General features: G+C 42.2%; 1 protein-coding gene across 1 annotated transcript; it reads left to right on the forward strand.

The window, feature by feature from the left end:
- Positions 1-6,754: 6,754 nt before the first annotated feature.
- Positions 6,755-13,088, forward strand: parm1 (prostate androgen-regulated mucin-like protein 1). The gene is made up of 4 exons (XM_070924918.1): positions 6,755-6,783; positions 8,637-9,344; positions 11,110-11,188; positions 11,507-13,088. The coding sequence occupies exons 2-4, from the start codon at positions 8,798-8,800 to the stop codon at positions 11,583-11,585; spliced, it is 705 nt and encodes a 234-aa protein (XP_070781019.1). The 5' UTR covers positions 6,755-6,783; positions 8,637-8,797; the 3' UTR covers positions 11,586-13,088.
- The last annotated feature ends 11,577 nt before the right edge of the window (positions 13,089-24,665 follow it).

Genomic DNA, 24,665 nt, shown 5'->3' on the forward strand with positions numbered 1-24,665 from the left:
TCCAGGCTGCAGCCGCTGCAACCACCGCTGCATCAATCATCCCATTCCTCCCGTCAATATAAATGCAAATCATACAATCTGGCGAGGCTGTGTGGATTATGACTTAGCAGTAGACTGTCTGTGCAAAATGATGCTGTGAAAGGTCACTGGCTCATTAAATTCGGGCGATTGCCAGGACTTGAGCAGGGAGCATAAGGGGACGAGCTGACTCGTCTGTACACTGTAAAGAGCGACAATATTGCTGGGCCTTTTTAAGACGTTCAGAGCTGGGACTGTTGCGCTGGGTTGCAGCTGTTTGATGTGTCGAATCACTCACAGTGAGGCAACGCTGCATAAGTGAACTGTGCGACATTTGTCATTTGATTCGACGTTTATACGCACTGGAAATGTAGTTGATTTTCCAACTTGTTTCATCATTAGCTCGGCTAAAGAGGAGAAAACAGTTGGGAACAGTTTTACAGGGGGGGGGGGGGGGGGGATGTTTGTGTGCATAATAAAAAAAAGAACGTGACCTGAATGACTAATAACTGAAAATACCATCTGCATAGATTCAGAATCAGAATTACAAATTCATATTTCCCAACATGACCGGGCTTTCCATAACTCCCCAAGTGATGCAGTGAGGCACACACAAACACAAACACACACACATAACACGTGCACACATGTCAGGATGATACTGTTTTTCTTTCTGAGTTTTTTTTTTTTCCATTTTAATTTTTTTTTTTTTTTTATGAGTTCGGTGTTTTGGACCACCTGATTTCATTCTGTCAAAATTAAAAGGAACCATAAACCCTGTACTCTGTCACTTGTCACCACTCATGTTATTTAGTTAAGACAATGTATTTATGACATTTTGGTTGGGAAATGTCAAATAGGCCCCTGTAACTAATTCAAGTGACTGTGAGTGACCGACAAGAGTGCAGGATTAAAGGTCCCATTTTATGCTTCATTTAATTTCAGCTCTATAATTATATTCTGGGACTCCACTAGAGCAGCTTTGCATGATTCACAGTTGAAAAAAGTCCTTATGTATCTTCTCCTGGCCCTTCATGCAGCCCCTCAGCCCCCCCCCCCCCCCCCCCCCCTCTGTCTGAAACAAGCCGTTTGAGACAAACTGAACAACCTCCAAAAACTTGAAGAGTAGTTCCTGAGCAGAGCGCTCCAATAACTTAGACAGACTGAGCGGGTGGATGAGCATCCCTGTACTTGGTGGGTGGTGCTGTGCCTGGAGCAGATGACCTGCTGGGGGGGGCGTGGCTGAGGGCGGTGACTGTATAGTTGTGACATCACAACCTTACAGAGGTCCTGATGGCTCGTTTAAAGGTACAGTGTCTGAATACGGGCTGTGTTTCATTTCTCTGGACTGAGCGTTTTGATCCTTTCCCAGTATTTATACAGCACCCAGACCTGCTTTATAATCAAACAAGACATGGACATCTCACTCTCTACAATATGGGACCTTCAGTTTACAGAGGTTTTGGTCAAAAACACGGTCTACAGTGTGACGGCTACAGGGATAGCAAAACGTGTTGTTTGTGACTGTCCAACTCTCAAATGTAATGATTTACCTTACCCTTGCAATTTGACTGTGTCAACAGATTTATGTCCCCATAACATGAGTAATACATGTCCACACACACACACACACACACACATACACACACCTCTGTTCTGGACTTAATTTAGTGGTGGCTAAACTCCAGCCTCAATCAAACAGTCCATTTAAATTGCAGACCTTTCTCCACTCCAGGGATAATTACCCCCATTATTCTATTGATGAAGTGGCACCTGAAACATCCCTTTAATGTTTTACCCTTTTTGCATTTTGCAGCAGCAACACGCCTCCCGTGCTGCATAAAGCAAAAAGTTGTTTTTTAAAAAAAGATTGCAATGACACGGGTTCAACCTCCAGAAAAAGTGGCCACCTGTTTCAAACTGCGGTAACGGAACATTAACCTCCACCTGCTGCTTCTCTGTCCTCTAAAAATATCGATGCAACAAAGTGCCCCATTATACCTTCTACCGCTATCAATATAAAACCGAAAGAAAAATTAAGTTATTCCTCAGATATTAGAGAAGTGTAAGTCTTGTTATTCATTCAGGCCAGCCCCTCCTTCCCTGCCCGTCCCCACAGAGGTTTCAGTGGCACGGCAGCCGTCCTCATTTGTTTTGCAAACTAATTCAGGGCTATCAGCAGCCAGGCCGATTAATTAGGCAATCGGTCGGGAGCGGAGGGAGTCTGTCACAGCGAGGTCACTGCATGAGGTGTCCATTATTCTCATCTTGCACTGAGGTGTATGGAGACCTCTTGCTGTCGGCCTTTTATCCGTGAAAACAATTCTGACCCGCCGCAGAAATGTCCCAGCATTACTGTGCATTTAAGGATTTCAGTGCAGGTGTGATCCCCGCTGGTTTCCAGCTGCTCACTTTTGAGGAAGTTTGGGCATTTTTTGCTCGATAAGTTACTGGAAACAATTAATCAATTGTTTAAAATAGCTGTTGATTCATTTTCTGCTCACACTGACTTATCAGTTCATCAATGGAAGACAAAGAGTTGCAGGGCAGTGCAATACCATAATAATAATAATACAATACTGCATGAAGTGAAAGGGACAGGTGCGTGTTATTGTATTTTGGCCTGCTGTGTCCATCGTGAATGAACATCATAACATAAATCTGCTTAGAAATCATTGAAAAAAAAAAAGGAGCTTGCCTGAGAATCATCACATAGTTGATTCATAGTTTTCTAAAGTAATCCAGTAGTAGCCTGTACATCCACAAGTACATAGCAAACAGGAACTGCCAATAGATCATCTGGCATACTTTTAATGTTGCCAGTTTCCAAAACGTTATAGGCTGAAAACACAGGGCTCAAGCTGAGAATTTAAAAAGCTCTTTAAAGTCAAAACACACCCACACCGTACAGCTTTCTGTGATCCTGCACGTAATGTCATTGAAATAAATGTACAAGAATTGACGAAACTGTAATACTTAATCGTGTTTTTAATCTGTGGCATTCCTATAATGTTCATATGTAACATAACACATTGTATATAACATATACTATAGGGACTCACTCATTAGGGGCTAATGCTGTAGAGTCCAATACAGTTTCAAAATTTCTTTTTTTATCGCCTATGATTTGAGTGGTTTTGAAATCACAGGCCACATTAAATGAATATGCTGCTCTCTTCTGGCGTAGAATATGAACTACAGCCAACTTTAAATAAGCTAGAGGACTGCCACCCTCTACCAGCTGTAGACTGATGCATATGTTGCGGTCACTTGTCAAGACCATGTGACCACGTACTGAAACACTGAATCAAAAAAACAAAACAATTTAAGAATACAAATTACAATACATTTGAATAAAAACTCAAAAACATGAAATATGCACAATAAAAAAAAGAAAAAAGATGCTATTCATTCAATGCTCTTGGCACGCTTTAATATCGCTCATCAATAAAAAATCTCTGAAAGATAAATCACTGTTGAAGATAACTGTGGAAGGTGAATTCACGGAGAGCTGTGCAAAAAAAAGTGAGGATTTGCGGCTTTTCTCCGTTTAATATCATTGTCAACGCATTCTCTCTGGGTTTTGGGCTGTTCCCCTGACTAAACAAGCATTTTACAGACTAAACAATAAATAAAATGATATAGAATAATCGCAAGTTGCAGCCTGCGAGACTTGTGGCAGCCCTGCACAAAAACCACGTTACGCCGGTGGATCGTAAGCATCGGCCTGTGATCAGGACCTATCGGTTAAATGCCTCACACAAGTGTGTATTTCCCAACGATGGCGTGTCCAGACTGCATTGTGCTAGTCACGACACTCGTCACGCCGCGGAAACAGTTGCTTGAATTCCCTTAAATCAACTTTACTTCAAATTGCTGTTAGACAACTAGGTGCAGTTTTGTTTTTTTCCCATTAAAATCAATTTATCACTCACTGACCTTGAAGTGGTGGCTCATCTTTTCTTTTCTTAGCTCCACATTCAGACTGCTGCAACTCCCTCTTTACAGGTCGTAGCCACATTTCAGTTTCACTCTGAGGCTTTAAGCCAAATTAAAAAAGCTTTCAGCCTCACCCCAGCATCTCTTCACCCCCTACCTGTTTGTTTAGGAGCAAAGCTTAAGGGTCAGTTCATGCTCCATTTAGAGCTCGTTCGTGAAGTGAAAAGCCACTGTCGTAAAAGGGGGCAGGGGGCATGGTATTGTTTAATCACAGGGATATAGGCGAACATTGTCAGACAGTCTTTTGAAGACATTCATAGTGTTGCACATAAGCGCGTGTGAATGTCAGATTGTAGAGTTACAGCAATGGTCCGACACGGCTCAAGCTAATCCCACATCAGAAAGGTATGGGGGGAGGAGGTTTTCAGAAGGTCTTCAACCATCCAGCAAGCGCTTCTGACGCAGTATGCTGGCCCCTCAGATTTAGGCTCAGAGGCATCACACTATCTGATCCCTGTTTAGGGCCTTTTAGTCACCTAAACATGAGCACAAACCTCAGATCCTTTGGTAAAGCACTCCTGATGAGTCCAAACTGCAGTCTAGAATATAGATAGACAGGACTGATCGAACCAGGGCCCCTATACTGTGGAACCGTCTGCCTGAGGAGCTGAAAGAAAAAAAAAACATTCACAAGACAGGAAGACTAAACCCTGTCATTAGCCAGTGTGGCAGTTTTTGGGGTTATTGTCTGATCAAGTGCTTATAGTGCAGAAATATTCTCTCTGGTGCTAATTCTGACAGGAAAGCCGACAGCATATTTTGCTTCTGCTGAGGAAAGCGTGTGCTGGAGAGGCCATCCTGGGAGAGATCCACGTCGGGACCACAAGGTTGTGTGTTTGTCAATAAAAATGTTCGAGCTGCGATCTCCAGGCAACTGGCGGTTCTTCTTTGTGATCTTTCGTCCGGGTGAAGGCCCAATTAGTTCTCCTCGCATGGGCTCTGGGGACTCTAACAACATTTCATAAGTTACACTTTTTCGTTAAACTTCCTGTTCCTTGGCAAAAGAAGACATCCTTACTTCCAGCGCAACATGACACGGTCAGTTCTCCTCGATCACTCGGCCTCATGCCCAGGCTCTTATAATCAGTCACCCACAGTCACAATCAGCCAGACGCACTACTGCCGCTATCCACAGGAAGCAGAGGGCACAGAGCTGCATGCAGCACAACACGTCTACGATATTGGGGGAAATACGCTGGCAGGCAGTGATGAGGGTCAGCCTTACATGCCAGTCAGCTCTGCTGGTATGGAAGTAAACTCTGCCATGCACCCACACTTGAAATCTGTTTTTTTTTAATTCTTTAAAGAATTCTGCCAGCTGAAGATGATTTTCATAGTTTTGGGGAATACCCCCGATTTATGTATTTGTGTATGAGACAGTGTCACTGAACTTAAGAGAAAAAGTTCAAACACGTTCAAGAAGTTCAGCTTTTTTATGTGGAAGAAGTAAAACTGGGGAAAGCATGAGAACCAGCCGGCAAACTGTGAGACACAAAAGCAGATTTTTAAATTCTTCACAACATGGTAAAAAGATTTCAGTTTACAATGTCGTACAAATAAAATTAGATAGCAATAATAATGGATGGAGAGACAAAGTGATTCCAGTTATTTACAATGCAGTTTCAGGATTATTTGCTCCCGTTTGAATAATAAATAATATTAATTTGAATAATTTGAATAATACCATATCACATTAACAGCTGATTCCTTCAGTATCTGCATGTTAAACTCTCTCCCTCCCACAGCTGTTCCTCCACGGACGACTAAGAAGAGGGTCCTCATCTACCCAACCCACCGACACTTGAGTCAGATATTCAGGTGTATCATGCTTGTAGTGGCTCCATGTAGCCTTGGGCCACTAGCCTCAAATAGAGATGAGGAGTGGGCCACAGAGGTCTGGTAAGCTCAATTCTTTCTGCCTTGTTTTCAAATGTTTTTGGGGTTTTTTTTCAACCAACGATGCCTCAAGGGACTGTTTAAAGCAGTTTAACGGGTCATTTATTCATTACAACTTCAATGTATTGTGTTGCATGGACTCGTAGATTACCTGTGTGGTGTCATACTGGGATCTTTTTTAAATCACTTTGCTGGTTGAGACGCCCCAGGCCACATTCTAAATGCGTGTTCTGCTCTCTGCTGGCGTATATTAATGATCACAACTAAGATGTCACCGATTAATAATCCAAGCAATCACATGCGTACATACCCAAAAAAATATATATTTCATTTTTAATTAAATATTTGAAAAAAATAATAATAACAAAATCAATATTGAATATTACAGGAATATTTTGGAAATTATAGTGATGAGGAAAGGAGGTAAACAATAAATCAACACTGTATGCACTATACAGTAGTATAGCACAGTATAAGCACCTGTAGGAATATTAGTGATATTACATTGAATTAGTTTAAAGTATGACCTTTAAAAGTATACTGCCAGTACATTACAGTCACCTATAACGCAATTTACTGTGCTCTTCAGTTTTTAAGTCATCATTACAACAGCTCCGTGCCACGACTGGGCCGCCCCTCTGAGGTTTTGAATGTGGCTCAGTCATCGTGTAGCCTCGCCCCCCTGGCTCATATAATCAGTCACCTACAGTCACAGGCAGCCACACACACACACACACACACACACACACACACACTACAGCCGTCCGCGGAGAGCAGAGCGCGCAGAGCTGCAGCTACACATGTGTTTGTGGACATATGCAGTGAAAAGGAGCACAATGATGAGGGTCAGCCTGCAAACTCTGATAACATGTGAGTACACTCATTCAAATTTCTCTCTCTCTTTTTACACAGAAGATTTCCCTTCATGTAAATGTCTTGAGGAAGTCAGAATATGGGGGGGGGGGGGATTTCAATAGTAGATGGTGACATTTGAGAGGGGAAATGCGGACGTACAACGTTAAACAGTTGACACGTCACCTCAACCACCACGTACATTCTGATTAATATTCAGGCTCCGTTGCAAAAATGTCCCTGTTGCTATTTGATGTAGCTCTGAACCCTTAGAATTGTTGAAAATCTCTCCCAATGTTATTTAAGTTGCTGTTGATGGTGACTTTCTGTTTTCTAATTTCCTGTTTACAGCCAAGTCAGGCGTGTTTCAAGACATTTTTCACAATTTTCACAACAAAGCTACAAACGACAGGCTGTTTTCAAGATAAAATCACAAGCCTGCTCTCCTTGATGGGTCTTACACAGCAGAATGCCTCTTGAAGGATTTGGTCCTGAGCTCTGCAATTCCAGTGAGAAAGTACACAAAATACTTCCACTGGTCTTCATAACTTACTGACGATTAAACAGATTTGTGTCGGTGACATTAAAGGTCTGTGGCAGGAAATCTTTTTTTTTTTTTTTTTTTGACTTTGACTCTGTGAAGAAAGCCGTGCTGTTTTGAAACCTGCGACTAGTGATGGCAGTCTTACATCACAGGATGTGATGTGAGGATGTGTGAGGATCAGTTGAAGCATATCCTAAAGAATGAGACTTTCGGTCACAGGATGATGCTGAAAAATTACCACTTTTGCTACTTTTACTACATTTGAAACACTATGACCAAAGTGCTAAGAAGACGGGAAAACCTTGAATGTGTCATACCTGATCTCTGCCCTGACTTCCTGTTCCTTGAAACGCTGAAGACGACACACTCGTCCTAAAGCATGACATGATCCTGCTTCACAGAACATAATTCTGCCGTGACTGTTAACTGTGAGCCTCTCAAGTCTTTTATTTTGAAGTTGAAAGTTGGTGACGCTGTGTTGTAAAAGTCCCAGCTGCTGAAATACCCTGACAGACTGCATTGTTAAAGGATAAGGCATTATTCTATCATTTTTCTTATTGTCAACAAAGCCCCTGAAAAGACTTAAACCATCAATGTGTTAGTCCATCTCTCAGCACTTTCTTACTTCCAGACCTTCTGTGGCACTGACTGCCCAGCCCATTGGTACCTGTTGAAGACGTAAACTTTCCGCCAGGAGGCTGACTTTTTCCAGGGCCCGCACATGATAAACATCTGTCTGAAATAACAGACGAGCCATTGTTCAAATGTATTGATGATGCATGATGAGTCCATTGAGAAGCACCATCTTGTTTCCGACAGGGTCCAATAACATGTGCAGCAACAACAACAGCACTACAGTGCGACTAAAGGAGTAAACAGTAAACAATGAGACAAATAAAGAAAATAAAAAGTACCTGTAAAGAGATAACAATCCGAAACAAAAAACGCAAAGGGGTACGCCAGCAATTTAGTATTATATTTCCATAAAGTTGGACTCACAATGATGACATCATCAGGGTTATCAGAAGACATTATACAACTGTTTTCACGGGCTGAGTAGGACTGCTGAATAAACTGACCTTAATGTGTCAAATAGGTGGAGTGGCCCTTTAAGATAAGACAAATGACATCAGAGAGGACCGAGATCGAATATGAGCAGGTGAACAATCTATGGTCCTCTTAGAGACTATGGGGGCCATAAAAAGGAGCTGATTGGAGAAACAAGAATGGCTGTCGTATGCTCTTATGTGTTGAAACACGTTGCTGCAGGAATGCACTTTAACTTTAACTTTGGCAAGTAACAAACATCTTCTGTCTTGAATTGCAGGTCTGCTGTTGTGCTGTGCGGCAACTGCACAGCATACAAATGAATCAGTCACACCGACATTATCTTCATCGCCCTCCACTCTGACGCCAGCATCTCCACTGAATACTGGGAACACGCCGACCACCGTCAGCTCTCTGAGTTCATCAGCTACCCAACCTGCCATGTCATCTGCTCATCTCACCAGTGCATCTCAGTCCACCGACAATGCAGCTTCCACTCCCCAAACCAACAGCACAGCCACCGCCATGGCCACCGCCACCCAGCCCAGCAGCACCATCAGCAGCACCATCCAGCCCAACAGCACAACCACCGCCATGGCCACCGCCACCCAGCCCAACAGCAGCACCATCAGCAGCACCATCCAGCCCAACAGCACAACCACGGCCGCCCAGCCCAACAGCAGCACCATCAGCACCACCGTCCAGCCCAACAGCACAACCACCGCCATGGCCACCGCCACCCAGCCCAACAGCAGCACCATCAGCAGCACCATCCAGCCCAACAGCACAACCACGGCCGCCCAGCCCAACAGCACCACCATAAGCACCACCGTCCAGCCCAACAGCACCACCACGCCCACCGGCACCCAGCCCAAGAGCAGCACCACCACTATCACCCCCACCACCACTACTACCAGCTCTACAACCAGCACCACCCAAACCACCACTGTGGTACAAGAGGGACACAAGTCAGAGGCTCTGAGCTCAGGTGCGCGGCAACAAAAAGTTTTGTTTTTGTTTTTTTTCACATTTGCTGTTCACAAGTGTAAACAATGTAAAATATGTTGTGTGACAGGTTTATGGAAACTAACTGATGTACTCATTCGATCTTGATTTTACTTTATTTTTCTTTATTTACAAAGAAGACATATAGTAGGATAGTAGAGTGTCCACACGACCGCTACAGATGTCCCTGCTTCACTCCTAAAAGTGAAGGACAGCCCGAACAGGAAGTCAAAGGGGGCTGTCACCCCCGACATTACAGAGTAATCTACCAGAAATGCGCGCTTGCACGTATTTGATTGACGGCATTGCATTGCGGAAAACGTTGAACCAGGATATATATTTTTTTGTTGTGTCAGGACCCCGCACCGTGTCAACGCTGTCGTCTCATTGAAATGAATGAGGAAGCTGGGATGACACAATGCTGTCTGAATGCAGACTTGCTGTTTATCACTGGACTCACCTTCATTTCCTCTGGTGTGCTAGTTATTTATTAACTTAAATTAATTATAAAAGCATAGTCAAAGTATGTTGCCAGTAAACTGCAAGTTATCTCACACTACCATCTGTTTTTTATGTAAATTGTTCGTGTTGTGTCACACATTGGCTGACACACAACCACACCTGAAAGGAAACCAGTAAAGCAGAGGTGATCACCGCTCTCTGATTAAAGAGGTCAGATGTACGCATGCAGTAGTCCCAGCATGAGATTACCTGATCCTCCCTCTTCCTTTGACCCCCTTCGGCACTGCGTCAGTCCGTGGTTAATATGTGAATGAAACAGTTTCCTCCCGCGCTCCCTTGTTTGCTTTGCAGTCGAGTCTTTACAGCAGCTGTTTGAAGAGAAAAGGCCAATTCTTTTCCTGCTCATTCTATCATTCACAAAACTGACCGTTTTTTTTCATGACGTCCCGTCATTTTCGGCAACGTCATTTATTGTGGCAGCACAGGCCGCTACAGACCTGTTAGTGTATGCTGGAAGTAGAACAGGAAAATTCATAAGCGCGATGTCTCTGCAAATTAGAAACTACTTCACTTGATTTACTTTGATATGTATCTTAAGTTCAGTTACCTTCTTTGGACTTATGTCCTGTAACTGAGTTTGAACTCTGTACCTCATGTGCAGGAACTTCCTTCCCATCACCAGTAATCATTACATCTGATAATACACGTGACTCAGAACTTTTATGGCGCCTCTCTAGGGCGGTGGTTTTTTTGAACTTGAACTTGTGAACGGCTTCCAGGTAAGAGGAGTGATTTGGAGTGTGGCAGCTGTCGGGGGGGGGGGCCTCGGTGCCATCTCACAGGTCCAGTTTCCCCCAAGGAGATTACTAATTAATACTTTAAGCTCAAAGGTCAGTTTAATCATGTTTACGTTGTGAGGGAAGGTGCCCATCAAGTCTGATACAGAGTTAGAGATTTACCAGAAGAGGATTAAAGTCAGCCACAAACAGAAGTGTAATCATCCAGTCACGTACTGTATGGGTCGGACCAATAAGGGAACCGTGAGGTGTGTTCAGACGATGACTGGCAACCTCATGAACCCTTTGGATGGCACAAACTCATTTTTAAGTTAGACCTGGTGAAGCTGAAACAAAAAATGATTCTGGGAAGTTCTGAAAGATAGAAAGAAATTTCGGAACCCCTTGGACAGATCATTACTCTATCGCAGGAGTAAAGCGTATTTTTTGACCAACAATGGATATTTTCAGACTCATTGCCTCTCTCTTTCTCTGTCTCTCTCTGTCCAGGAAGTGTTGCAGCCATTGTTTGCGTGTTCATCGCAGCTGTCGTCCTAGTGTTAGGTGGGCTGTACCACTACAAGATCCGGTGAGTCCAGAGCTGAAACAAATCTCCTACAAAGTACATTAACATGCTACGGTTAATGCCCTGAAGCTCAAGCAGTGACATTTTGTGTGAAATGTAATTTCATGCAGATAATATTTATATTGACTAAGTGAAAAACAGCAATTATGAACGTGTCCCTGGTTTTAGCCTCAGTGAGTACAGTCAGTGACCTCTTGTTTGAATAACAAGAAAGAGTAGTCCCTTAGGTTTCATCTCATTTTTGTTAGTGAATACATATATATTCTTTCTATTGTGTATATATATATATACATATATTCTTCTCCGTTTTCTCCATTCCAGACGTACGTCCTACGGCCGTCTTCTGGACAATGACCACAGCAATTTGGGAAACTTCAACAACCCCATGTATGACGCTTAAATCTTAACTTTTGACCTCCTGAAACCAAAGTCCCCAGTCTGCAGAAGGAGAACGTTCCGATCATCAGAGTATACATTTTATAACTGTGACATGATAGCTTGATTCCACTCCATTATAAAAATGCAAAACACATGTGACATTTCTAATCTTTGTTCAAGTAGCCTCGTTTTTTATTGGTGGGTACAGTAAACATGAAAGGACTCGGGTAGCTTCTCAAACAGCTCTGGACACAGCAATGGAAAATAGTATTATAAAAAAACAGCGCCACCAAAATGTGTGATTTAAGGGCTCACATTTCTGCAAGAACATGCATGAAGAGAAAATAACGTACATCATGACACAAAATGTCTCTTTTATCATGTATTGATCTCATAGGCACCATCTGAGACGCCTTTTCCTTACTAAAACTGTGAAATGATGAGATTTCGGTACCATAAGTAGATGTTCAGAGCTTCGAAATTTCAGTTCTCAACCTAAATGTAGCCGGCAGAGACAAAGTTCAAATCTTAGACAAGCACTCATGTCCTGCTTTTACGTAGACTTTTAGATAAGGAGGAGGTAAAGAGTCAGTAGTCGGATTATGGAAATTCTATGAAAGTGCATGAAAGGATGTTGACGGCGCATAACTCTTGCTCTCTAACTTTCCCCGAGTGGATTTACAGCACAGGGAGTGGAGGTCGGCGAGAGAATGAAAATAAGAACAGGAGAATATCAACTAAATTATAAGGAAATAGGAAGGAAAAGACAAAAAGAAACCCTGTGTGTTATCCTGAATCTTTTGAACGGTTTTCATTTGAACCAGTAATCTTGACAGTGGACAATTTGGACCATTGATTAAGCAGAAAAGTAAGGGTTAAGGCTTGACTCCTAATATCTGTAGAAGGTGTTTCAGTATTTCTCTTTTAAGCTGGGAAGTAGGTTTTTTTCGACAACACAGCGGGCCAACGTTAGCGTTAGCTGCTACGACCACCAACAGAGGAGTCTAACTTGAGGAAAAGGTCGGTAAGGTTGTATTCATTAATTTTACAAATTCAGTGTGTGAAAAGTGTGTTTTGCCATCCAGGGAGTTGCATCACATGCAGTCCTTTTTAAAGTTAATATTGTTGTCGTGTTACAAACTGAATGGTGCAGAGGCAGGGAAGTGTCCTGAAGTGTCCTTCTCAGCAAAACACTGAAATCTGCTCCTGCTCCAAATGTGGCCTTAATAAAATGTGGGCTCTGTCTCATACCTGATCAATTTCAACCACTAGTTAGGTTTTAAACATTGGATGTTATTAGTTTGACGTTTTTTTCATGTTTTAGTGTGATTTCGCTGTGCTTAGCAGCTCAGCCAGGCAGGCTGCATTTCTGATTGTAATTTTCCCTCCTTCAGTATTTAATATAGTATCGTTTGTTTGCATTCAGGTGAAGAATAATGTGACACTTTTGATGCTTTTGACTAAATATTATTGTGTGATATGATTGTATTTAATTGTTTGTACAATAAAAGCGATAAAAGAACAATGTGAGTCCCTGTGATGAAAATGACAAATACGAGCACGCTTTTTTTTGCTATGCTAGTAGCATGGCTCTAGGGATGGCAATGTCAGTCTGTTGGTCAACTGCTTTGGTCCAGACTGAAATATTTCAACAGCTGGATGTGAAGTTTTGTACAGACATTCATGGTGCCCAGAGGATGAATCCTACTGACTTTGGTGATACTCTGATTTTCCTCCAGGGCCACCGCGAGGTTGACATTTGAGGCTTTCAGCGAAACTGATGGATTATCATATAATTTGTTGCCATTCATGTTCCCAACAGGTTTATTTGCTTTTACTTGTCATCTAGCGCCATCATCTGGTCAAAATTTACTATATACCTATATACTATACAGACCAAATACCTCAAAAACTTCCCATCAGCCTCAGCTGTACTTTGTGTTTAGTGCTAATTATCAAATGTTAGCATGCTAAAATGCGAAACAAAGATGGATTAACATGGTTAACGTTACACCTGCTAAACATCAGCATGATCGCATTGTCATTGTGAGCATGTTGGCATGCTGAAGTTAGCATTTAGCACAGCCTCACGGAGCTGCTAGCATTGCTGCAGACTCTTGTCTGGGTCGTGGGATATTTCTAAGACTGAAATATTAATGTTTGCTGAATTTTGATAAAAATAGAAGTCCAAAGTCTGCCAACAGTGTTTATACAGCTGCATTGTTTACTGTACACCTCAAAACAAAACACAATGTCTTTGAGGTAACAACTGACGTACAAACAGAAGGTCGTGGTGTCATTAAAACAAAAGGGCTTTATCCTCTGGGGCTTTGTATTTCATGTGAACAAACAGATATTCTGAACTGACAATAGTACCAAACGAGATCAGAGGTTACCAAAAACATCAGGATTCCTCTTCTGAGTGCCATAAATACTGTTGATCAATAGAAAATGAATTGAAAACACTTGATAATTGAACTGTTTTGCCAAACAGTCTCTGGTTCCAGCTTCTCAGACGTGAGGATTTGCTGCTTTTCCGTGTTTTATATCACCGTAAATTGAACATCTTTGGGTTTGTGACTTTTTGGAACTGCTGGGACCTTTTGTCAGTTTTCTGACACTTTTTTTCCACTTATGAAAATAATAATTAGTTGCAGCTTTAAGCAAACTGCTGGTCTAACAGGACAACATGTGCATCAGCCAAGCTTCGCCACTATAAGGTCCTACTGCTAGCAGGGTCAAAAATAGAAAAAAAAGACTCAAATCTTTTAGAATAATCTTTAGAGCTGCCTCCACGCTTGTGACAGTAGTTTACAAAGCACGTACACATTTTATTGAATTACTGGAGTTGTTCCAAAATAATCTTAATAATAATAAAAGCTGCGTCAGAGAGCAGAAAAGGTTCAGACCCTTCAGCTCTGTGTTGTCCAGAATAACTATCTAACTATCTAAATTCAACACCATGATGGCCGTTTCAAAATCATGTGAAACAAACAGCAATATGACGACACAGTGTGTGCGTAAAACACACATGGATGCTTAGGTTCGGCTCAGTGTCTTTCGTCTCTGCTCCTCAATGGGCTGCAGAGCATTTATTAGTGGAAGCTTTAATAGCAGTCCTGTCATCACTGCCCCCCCCCCCCCCCCCCCCCCCCGTCGTAACTGCATCCATTCTTCCTCTTCCTCAAACCCTCTCCCATGAAATCCTCCTCTCCTGCCCACGCTCTTCTTCCTCCCATCTTCTTTCTTCTTCTAAACCTAAACTAAACTATTTATTGTTGCCTCTTGGCCTAAACATTCATGGTCGCATGTTACTAAAATACTGCACTGTGACTGGACAATCATTGACTGGTTAACCTCAGCAGTGTGTGGAAAGTACCAGTGTCACCAGTTGAGTTCATCTCTCAGTTAACCTGCGTTCCAGTTTAACGCTCTCTCTCTCTCTCTCTCTCTCTCTCTCTCTCTCTCTCCTCATTAATTCTAGCTTGTAGTTCACTTCCCGTTGTATTCTGTCAAGATCCAAATAAACTTTCCACGATTAACGTAGGTATATCTTAAGGAGGTGAGACCCTTGTACCTGGACCCATTTGGGGTCGCTCCACAACAGATAAATCCCTGTAAAGATAAGTAACAAGGTGAGTGAAGCATCAGCTCTCATGTGTGAATCAGACAGACTCATGTATTCATGCACTTTGGATCATTTTCCTCGTGACTACTGTTTACCGACGCTAACGTAAGCTTGTGAAGGCCTTAACTTCCTTCAACTGACCTCGAATTGAAAAGGAAGAAGTTCAAACTGGCCAGCTGTAACCAGTCTGTGTTCTGTGTCGAGCACTGGGTCCGCAGGAAATGTCCAGCGTGGCGTGTTTGTGTGCAAGGTAACGTGATTATCTCTGTGGCCATCCATCATTAAAAGTCGTCATTACACCCGTCAGAAACTCTTTTAGCTTGTGGACCAGGAGGGTGTGGCCAGGGCGAAGGCTGGGCACAATTGTCGGGGCTGTGCAAGCAGGGTGGCAAGGAACGTGGGGAATAGGGCCCAAATGCGGACAACTGAGGCAGAGCTTGATACAGGGAGATTATTTCACGAAGGACATGAACTGATACATGCAGTGAAGGGTGATTAGGGAATGAGGCGCAGGCGAGCAGGTGACTGCAGGGCTGATCGGGGAAGTGGGACCAGATGTGTGGGTGAACGAGGACGTATAGTGGAAAAGGCTGAGGGCATCCGGTGGACAGCTAAGGTTTACACCCAGAATCTAGCACACATTGTCACACAATTTTAAGAAATAATAAAGTAATGTCTAAAAGTTTACACTGCTTCATTGTCCACCCCGACGTGAGCCTTGAGGTCTTTTTCCTTTCCACCACCTGCACGCTTGCGGTGCCACGCTGTCTGCGTGGACCATCCCTCCACAGAAGGGGGACCATTTTTGTAAAAGCCTGTAAAAAATTAAGATCCTACATTACTCATCATTATTTTTGTCTCTGGTTACAATATATAATACCACAATTCACTCACATTTTACATGCATTCAGCTGTTATTATTGTGAAGCGCTTACCACCACCACCACCACGGTTTTTGTCATTTTATGTGGCTAATTTAATGGTCTGCGTCCGAAGTATGTGAGTGAGCAGTGGAACGACTTACCCAGGCGGTTTTGAGTTTTTGTTGCATTCGAATGAAGTGTGTTTTATGACGAGTTATCAAGGCAGTTAAGCTAGTCCCAGTTCAGTAAAAGAGAGGAACTTGAATTCAGAAGGTGTGCGGTTGTATTTTTGGGTTTAATAAGGAAAGTAGGTGTAATTTCATTCAGTATTTCATTTGACATTTTGTGAGTTTAGTTACTGGGAGTGAAAAAAGCTAAGAGAGCTTGTGAAGCGTAGTGAACTCGCCGCTCACACACATCTCCCAGCTGAAACGAGGGGTTGTTGGTCAGCTGTTGGGCTGACTGTGGCCGGCTGGAAAAACGTAACATATAGCCCTGCAAAAAAAATAAAATCCTACATTACTAATCATTATTGTTGTTGTATAACTAACGATTGCTTTCCACTAGCCAAGAGCGGTGCAAGGCAGGGCAACTGGATCTGGCCTTGGTTACTGCGTAACATTAGCAAACGCTAAGCTAGATTGTATCACGGAGCCGATGTTTTGGCTGATGCCCGGGATACGAGTACGGGAACGAGCAACAGGAAGCTGACTGCCGTTCACTTCGCGGCCACCGGTGTCATTAATAACAACAACTTTCTGAAAAGTCCATATAGAACCTTCAAGACAGAGATGTTTGCAGTTTGTACAGGACGTATATCCTAAATCTGCAAAGTTACAAATGACTAAAGAAGCAAATATTTACCCCCTGAAATGTAGCCTGGTAACGTGCAAGACTAGAAAGTAATATAAAACGGAAATAATCAAGTAGATACAAGTACCTCGAAAATGTAAAGAAGCTTTCCACCACTGTTACGTCACCTCGCTATCTGTCGTCATTACTGGACAGCAGAAGTAATAATAGAGGGAGCAGATTCTGGTGCTGCACTGTTATTATCAGGCCCTAAATACTCCAAGCAGTGTGTGTGTGTGTGTGCGTGTGTGTGTGTGTGTGTGTGTGTGTGTGTGCCCGCTAATTACACTGAGGAAAGGGCGGGACCATCTTTTATATTACAAACATCTGGACAGCAGAATATACTGTGTATATAAAGGGTGTAACAAATACAGTCCTGTTAAAATAACAAGATAAGCAGAGTCTCACAGGCTGGCAGTGCTGCTCAGAGACAACACTGCACAGCATGCGTGAAGTCCACTGAGTATCACTTGGTTGGTTTCACCGTGCTCGGTGTACAGAGACGGTGTCAGACTTTGACAGACAGGAAGAAGCCCCCCCCCCCCCCCAGACTGTACAGGTAAAACTCCTGCAGGTGATTATCAAACTAGCTCTCTACTCACACCAACTTTTAAAACCTCAAAAGCTTTTTGGGTTTGTTTGTTTAGTTCACAGTATTGCAACATGCTGCTCTCGTCAGTTACAGAGAGAACATACAATGTGGTGACCTGTCAATCATTGTGATCTGAGCTGGATCAGATGCGCGCGCACACCACTCATGCTGCAGTCAATGTCGTCACTGGAAGATGGAGTATGAGGTCTTTGCTGTGTGACGTAGCACCTCTGCTCTTTTTCTCTGGAGGTTCCCCAACAGCGATTTACAACACATTCATTTATTTTTTTTTGAGTAAGACACTCAAAAGTAGGACTTTTGGAAAAACATAATGATAAAAAAAAAAAAAAAAAAGTGATATCAACTGAAAAATGTATCAGTTGCAATTGGAAACCTGAACTATGCAGGCAGCATTTGTGAAGGGCTATAAATCTTAACTCTAGTCTGAAACCTTCGAAACCACACACACACACACACACACACACACACAGGCACCAAGCCTACTAACAGAACGGAAACCGTTTTCTGATTAGCAGCTCTTTTTGACTTTCCAACGCACTGAAGCGCCGCTGCTTCTGGTTTCTTTACATGTTTGAACTTTATGATTGCAAGCTCTTGCAGGGTCTGAAAACATGCTGTTTTGCCTGTCGTTGTTGTGTGTAAATTATTACCCCCCCCCGCGGCCAATAAAGTCTAACTACCTAACTAACTATCTAACTGTGGTTAAGTTGGAAAAGGAGATAAAAGGTAGAGAAACAAAACTAGATGGAGATTTTGGAGATAAGAGTGTGAACAGTATTCATTTTATGAATTTTGTGTCAAGCAAACCACTGCCACCTCACTCCTGCCCATTTATCCATATTCAACCCGACATCAGATGATGTCGTGGCAACTAAAAAGGCAGAACTGCAATTGTTTTTTTAAATGAACTGAAACTTTTACGTCTGCGATCTGGCAGAGTGGGAAGTGGCAGGGCCGAGTATTCGTGGAGGTCTTGATGATTGAGATGAGGTGCCGCTGGTGTGGCTCTGCTCTGGCTCCAGCACACCTGCCTCCACTCACACCAGCAGCTCACACGCAGCGCAGAGCTGTTCGGTGCGCCACGAAGATCCAGAAATTCCCCTCGAAAAGCCTCGTGAACTCTGCTCCTCTTCAGTAAAGAACTTTTTCCCGTTCCCTGTTTGAGACTTTTTTCCGTTTGCCACATTTCTAGTGTTGCAGTTGTTTGTGACTAATGGTGGTTCTGGCGGCAAAACTCCTGACGCCTCAAAACTCTCTCGAAAAAGTCTTGACTTAAATTTTCTTTCTATTTCTTATGTGCTGTTTGTGATTTGTATCACCAGTAGATGTCACCAATCACCAAGGTTAGCTGCATACACAGAGGAGACGGCTGAGAGGAACATGAGGTCCTCAGGATGCGTGTGTGTGTGTGTGTGTGTGTGTGTGTGAGCTCTTGTACTTCTATCTTTTTCAACCTTCAGAGTGAGGACATTTTGCCAGGTGTACACATATTCACAGACTCAATTACTGATTAAAATAAAGCTACCATGATTCAGACTGTCGATTACTTAAGAAGTATTTAAAGAGCGAACATAAGCATACTGCCAAAAAAAAACCTAATTATGTGTTTTTATCTTTTACGAGGTTATTTCTTAAGCAATTTGTGACACTTGTGAACTCCAAAAAATAGGTTAAACTATTAATTCAAAGTAAAAAAAAAAAAAACCCACAAAGAATAAAATATTAGAAACTCAGTACTAAAGTTGACAGTATTGTATTGTGATGAAAAGTTGTTTTATTCTGAAATGAAACATAAATGAAGGAATACCAGGTTTTGTGTGTGATGCATCATTTGGGAATTGATTGAAATGTTGTCCCCAAAGACAGCCCCTTCTTGATTTTGCACTTGTAAGATGAAACTGGATGGATGGATGTGATTCAATTTAGACATTTGGGCCAAATTTTGTGTGCGTGTGTGTGTGTGTGTGTGTGTGTGTGTAATATGTTGCTTAGGGCCCAAAATGTTCAGAACAGCCCTGCCTCACCAGAAGATTGATGCTGTTGTATTATTTCATAGTTCTTTTCAGTGAGTCAATGCCATTCTCCACAGACAGAAAGACATGTAAACACCACACACAGACTCACAAGGTGAAAGCAACACCAGCCACACGCTGTCAGGGCTGGTAATTAAAACCAAAAAAAAACCAGATCAGCAGAACACAATCAGACCACTAATTAGACTTAATGAAAACATTCCGTTAAGCCACATTTCCCTTTGCATTTTTGGTTTGTATCTGCAAGTCCTTACAGCGGAGTGTCTTCATGCTTCACTCTGATTCCAAAAAGACGATTCGACCAAAAAACAGAGAAAATTTGAAGCAACACATAATGGAACTTAATTAAAATTCAACAGTGATTTTGCAAAAGGGGATCTCATGTTTGTCAAAGGTTCTTACTTAAACTCAGTTTGAGGGTTTGCAGCAACAACAAGTCTGTGTAAATGGATCTATGTCATTTACACTTGTATCGTCCCAAACTGCAAGCTGACGTTGACATTTAAATTATTCAACCAAAAGTCTTGGTCCTGGTTGGTTCACACAGCCTGTTATGCATTTCTCAAAATTAGGAACGCGTCTAAATTTTGGAGGAGGTCATGTGACCTGACAACACCACAGGCATCAGATTAAAAAGACCATCTTTGGTGAATTATGTTCGGTTTTAACTAGCTTACGACTAGCCCAGCTAGCTTATTTGTGTTGCAGTAGCTGTTTCTATGGTACAATGATGCTTATTATCACTGACATTATTTGCATTCGTCACAAACTATCACTAAACCGGCTGATATTTGCTCCGTTGGTCTGGGAGCCGATTTATAGACACGAGTTAAAACACAACTTTTCACCAAATCATGTAATATAATAATACATCATTTATTAATGATGTCATTTTCAACAAGCGATCATAACATAGCGTTTTACACAATAATGAGCCCATGTCATGGAAAACTTGACTGTGAGTAAAAGCTTAACTAACCACTGTGTTTTGAAATATTGCATTAGCACACATATCATACTGTTATAAACACATAATAAAACACAAATGCCAACACAATGACCAGCCACCATGACAAAAACAGCTGATCCCGGAGCTGTGTGGGCAGAGAACTGATCTCGATGTTTGTCAGACTGCTGTAGAAGAAAGTCTCTCGGCCCTGAACGCTGCACGTTCTAATATGAAACTGGTCCGATATTCGCTAAAATATAGGCACAAGGTCACAAGCAGCAGATGGCAACCCAATAAAAACAGACAGGACGGTAAAAGACAAAATAACAGAGTAGGAGTACTTCTTTGTTGCTGAAACACACAAGGTCAACATTGTATTGCATCTATTTTCACTACAATATCCACTTGTGGCAACTAAAGCATAATTAACGTTTTTATGAACATATTTAGGCAAATCAAAGCACTTGGTTACGTTTCAGGAAAGACTTGTGGTTAGTTAAATCTTACACATCAGTGACTTGAAGCACAGGATAGAACATGTTTACTTTTTGAATACTTACTTCAAATAATGACGTTACCTAACCTTAAAGCTGGAGTGCAGACCTTTTGTCTTCCGAGAGAGTTGCGTCAACTCAGTTCTCTAACTAATTACCAAAGATCGCAGGTCTGTCTCTCTGTATTTTCCATGGATGTATTATATTTACACTTTCGATTTATGCATTATATTTATTTATGTATATATACTATTTTCTAACTGCTTGCCAGGAACATCCTGAAGTCTACGTGAATCACGTGACGATCGAACATTTTGAACTTCCTTGATGCGACTCTGTCTCTACCTGGCCCTGCTGTAGCATGGCAGTAGCCCACTCCGTTGCTACCACGGTTGCTCCCCCGTTCAGGTCTGGCAAACCAATCATTGCTGGTCGACGTAAAACGCATCACTACTGGTGCACCAGTTCAGGAGTGTCGCCACAGACACCAGATTTAAAAACTCCGGTATACTGAGAAATACAGAGATTTACCTGGCGGCTTAATCAGCATTGTGTGAAGTCGTTCGGACCTTCATTTATATGTAAAAGTCCTGCGCTCCAGCTTTAAACAAAGTGTTTTTGTAGCCTGAACCTAACCGCACATGGGATGCAGGATGTGAACCCTGTGCCATATTTGCTGATCCACCCCGGCCCCCCTCAATTCTGTTGTACTAATACTTCCCGAACTTGGCGGTGAGAAATAATCCAGGCATCAAATAAGTTTTCATCCAGTTTCCCACAGCACACTCTCCATGTGATAAAAATACAAAGAGTTTAACACGACATCTTGGTGACTTCCCATGACTGTCTGAATCAACAAGTTGAAACTTGATACTGTTGCAGCACTGACTGCTAGAACCATGACTGGACTGAAAACTAATTGACCGTGAGTCACTGTTTTTCACCGTCAAACAACACTCCCACAGCCTTTCTGAATTGTGTCAGCTCAGGTTCGTCAGGCAGGCTGGTGACTACAAGGTTGTTGGTTCAATGGAAACGCAGAGCTGCCACAATGACGGAAAAAAAAAAGAAGTATTTAACAGGAAACCCTTTGTTGCAGGCTGCGGCTGCAGATTGCACAAAAATGCGTCTTAGAGTCCACATGCTGATGAAAATCGTTGTAATGTAAATCCCCATTGCAAGTAAAAGTCCTATTTTCTTTCACTCATCGTGCAGAATGCCGTTTTACACAACGTTGTGACGTGAGGTAAAATGTTACAAACCTCCTTCAGGAAATGTTGTTTGACTGCCCTTGAGCAAGACACTTACGGGATATGCTCGGTAGCCAACACTGCCGACTTATTCTAACTTCACATACTCTTATGAAGGGTGCAACATGTCTTAAAATAACAGGCCCTATTCATGAAGACAGAAAGAGGAAGCAGCCTGACCATAAACTATCACTGACGGGGAGACTTTTATCGTCTACTCCTACGACCTTGGTTCCAAATCATCAAGGTTTCTATTGTGAAGAGAGTTTTTTCAGACTATGTTTTTCATAATTGAACCATTAACAACAGTTTGGCTTTACCGCGTTAGTTGTCCGACTGTTTACTTGCCTAAGCCTGACCCGTTGACTTACAAACTGAGCGCTTCCTGTACATGACCATACTTGTGAAAAAAAAAAACTGTGGTTGGATGACGGCAGCAATTAGTTAGGATCTTCCCATGAAAGGCTCTGGATAAAGTGGTTGAAACTGTTTCCTGAGTTATTTCTGAGTCTGACTCAGAACAGATTTTGTAAGACTTTTACATGTGATACGTGAGTGAAGGTGAGTTTACGATAGGAAGCGTTTTTACTTCTCAAGCTGTTGGAGACGTGTAGTGTTAAAAATAATGATGGATATACTTTGGTGTCAGTGACAGTTACACTGGGGGGGGGGGGGGGGGGGGGGGCATGAGACATGACCGTGACCATGGTCCATGGTCAGAGCCAGAGAAACATTGCGAGAAAGAAAATAAATAAGATAAAAAGTAGAACCAACAAACTAGAAGAACTAAATTGCAAGTCTTTACGTTGCATGGTTTATGTGGATATGTGGGTTTGGTGCATTATTGTTTGATTTAAAAAAGACATAAAAACCACATCTATGTTTGTTGGCCATGTTTACCCTGCTTGCCATGGTTGCTCTGTCAGTCTTACATGTGGTTCTGGGTGAGGTCTCACATTTTTCAGGATTGTTTGTTGTGTTCATCTGTGTCCTTAAACTTGCAACTTCTCATGACTCATCATGGGGTGTTTGTATGATTTTCGCCATGAGAAGAGAGGAGGACAGTTTCAGAGCGATGAAGTAACACAGTTGTGTCATACACACACACACACACACACACACACAGCTCAGATCAAAGTGTGGCTCCTCTCTTACTCTACTGTAACATTCCACTGGCTGCTCAACTCTCGGCCTGTACGTTGGACCGTTTCTCCGTTACCTCATTCAGACTTCCGACTCCGTTTCTCAGTCCCTTCCTGTCACCATGTCAAATTTCAGGTTAGCCTTTGACACAAAGCATCGTCACGAGGTGCCGACCCTAACACCAGACAAAGAGCATTTACATCAGGCGATTCTGCAAAAACCCAGATGGCATCAAATCCCAATGTTTTAAAACTCTTTCTTTGTACAATATCTGCACGTGGCAACTATGGTAGAGTTAAGGTTTGGGAAAGTTTGCGGTTGCGGTTACTATTTTAAATAAGACGTGCTATATGTCCATCCTCCATTCCCACCTCCCCCGCCTTACTTTCTGTCTCGCTACATTAAGGGTACACTACTTTCTGCGCTGGCGCTAAACATTGGACGGAAATCCTGAGGAGCCGAATTGTCCAATGGCTCCTATTGAGCATCGGTAGCAACAGCAGTAACAGCAAGGTTTTCTGTAGAACAATCTCTAACGCAAGAGCAGACTGATGAGCATGAACTTGTAGCGCTTCATTTTAGCAAGTTGTTTTAGTAATTTATTCCACTTTCGTTTCAACTTGCTCTTAACCTCATTAACCTCACTGACAGGCTATTACACACTTTTGCTGTGTAGCCAAACATTGTTCAAATCCGCAGAACTTTTTTGTGTCGTTAAATATAATGGAATAATGATACTGTCAGACAGTGCTGGATAAGAGGATTTTTAACTTAAAGCCACTTAAGGGGAACTAAAAGGGGAAAACTGGACGTTAAGGGGTTAAAGAAAAACTATTTTTGTTCCACAATCAAAATTGCAAAACGGCCTCCATCCATCCATCCGGAATCCATTTGAACATTTGTGGCCCTGTCTTTCTACACAATCTCCATAAATGACTCTCAGAGCCATTCTCTCAGCCCCCCGTTCTTTTACGTATATGCAGATGACACCCTCATGATCACATCAACATACACCACAAACTATAACGAGTTGAATCAACACCTCTCTGACATGCTCATGTATACAAAGGTAGTTATTTGATGCAGGAATATTTTATTAGATTGTAATTCAGTTGTTCCAGGTATTTTGTCCACCCCTTGCACACCCGTAATTTAAAAAAATTAAAAAAAACAGTAAGTAACTGTAAATTGTTTGTACATTTGCCAAACAAAATACATAACTCATGATACTAAACAAATAACTTTTCCAGTGATTCAGCATTTGGGTGATCTGTAAG

This window comes from Enoplosus armatus, chromosome 18 (assembly GCF_043641665.1).
Source record: "Enoplosus armatus isolate fEnoArm2 chromosome 18, fEnoArm2.hap1, whole genome shotgun sequence".
NCBI classification, from domain to species: domain Eukaryota; kingdom Metazoa; phylum Chordata; class Actinopteri; order Centrarchiformes; family Enoplosidae; genus Enoplosus; species Enoplosus armatus.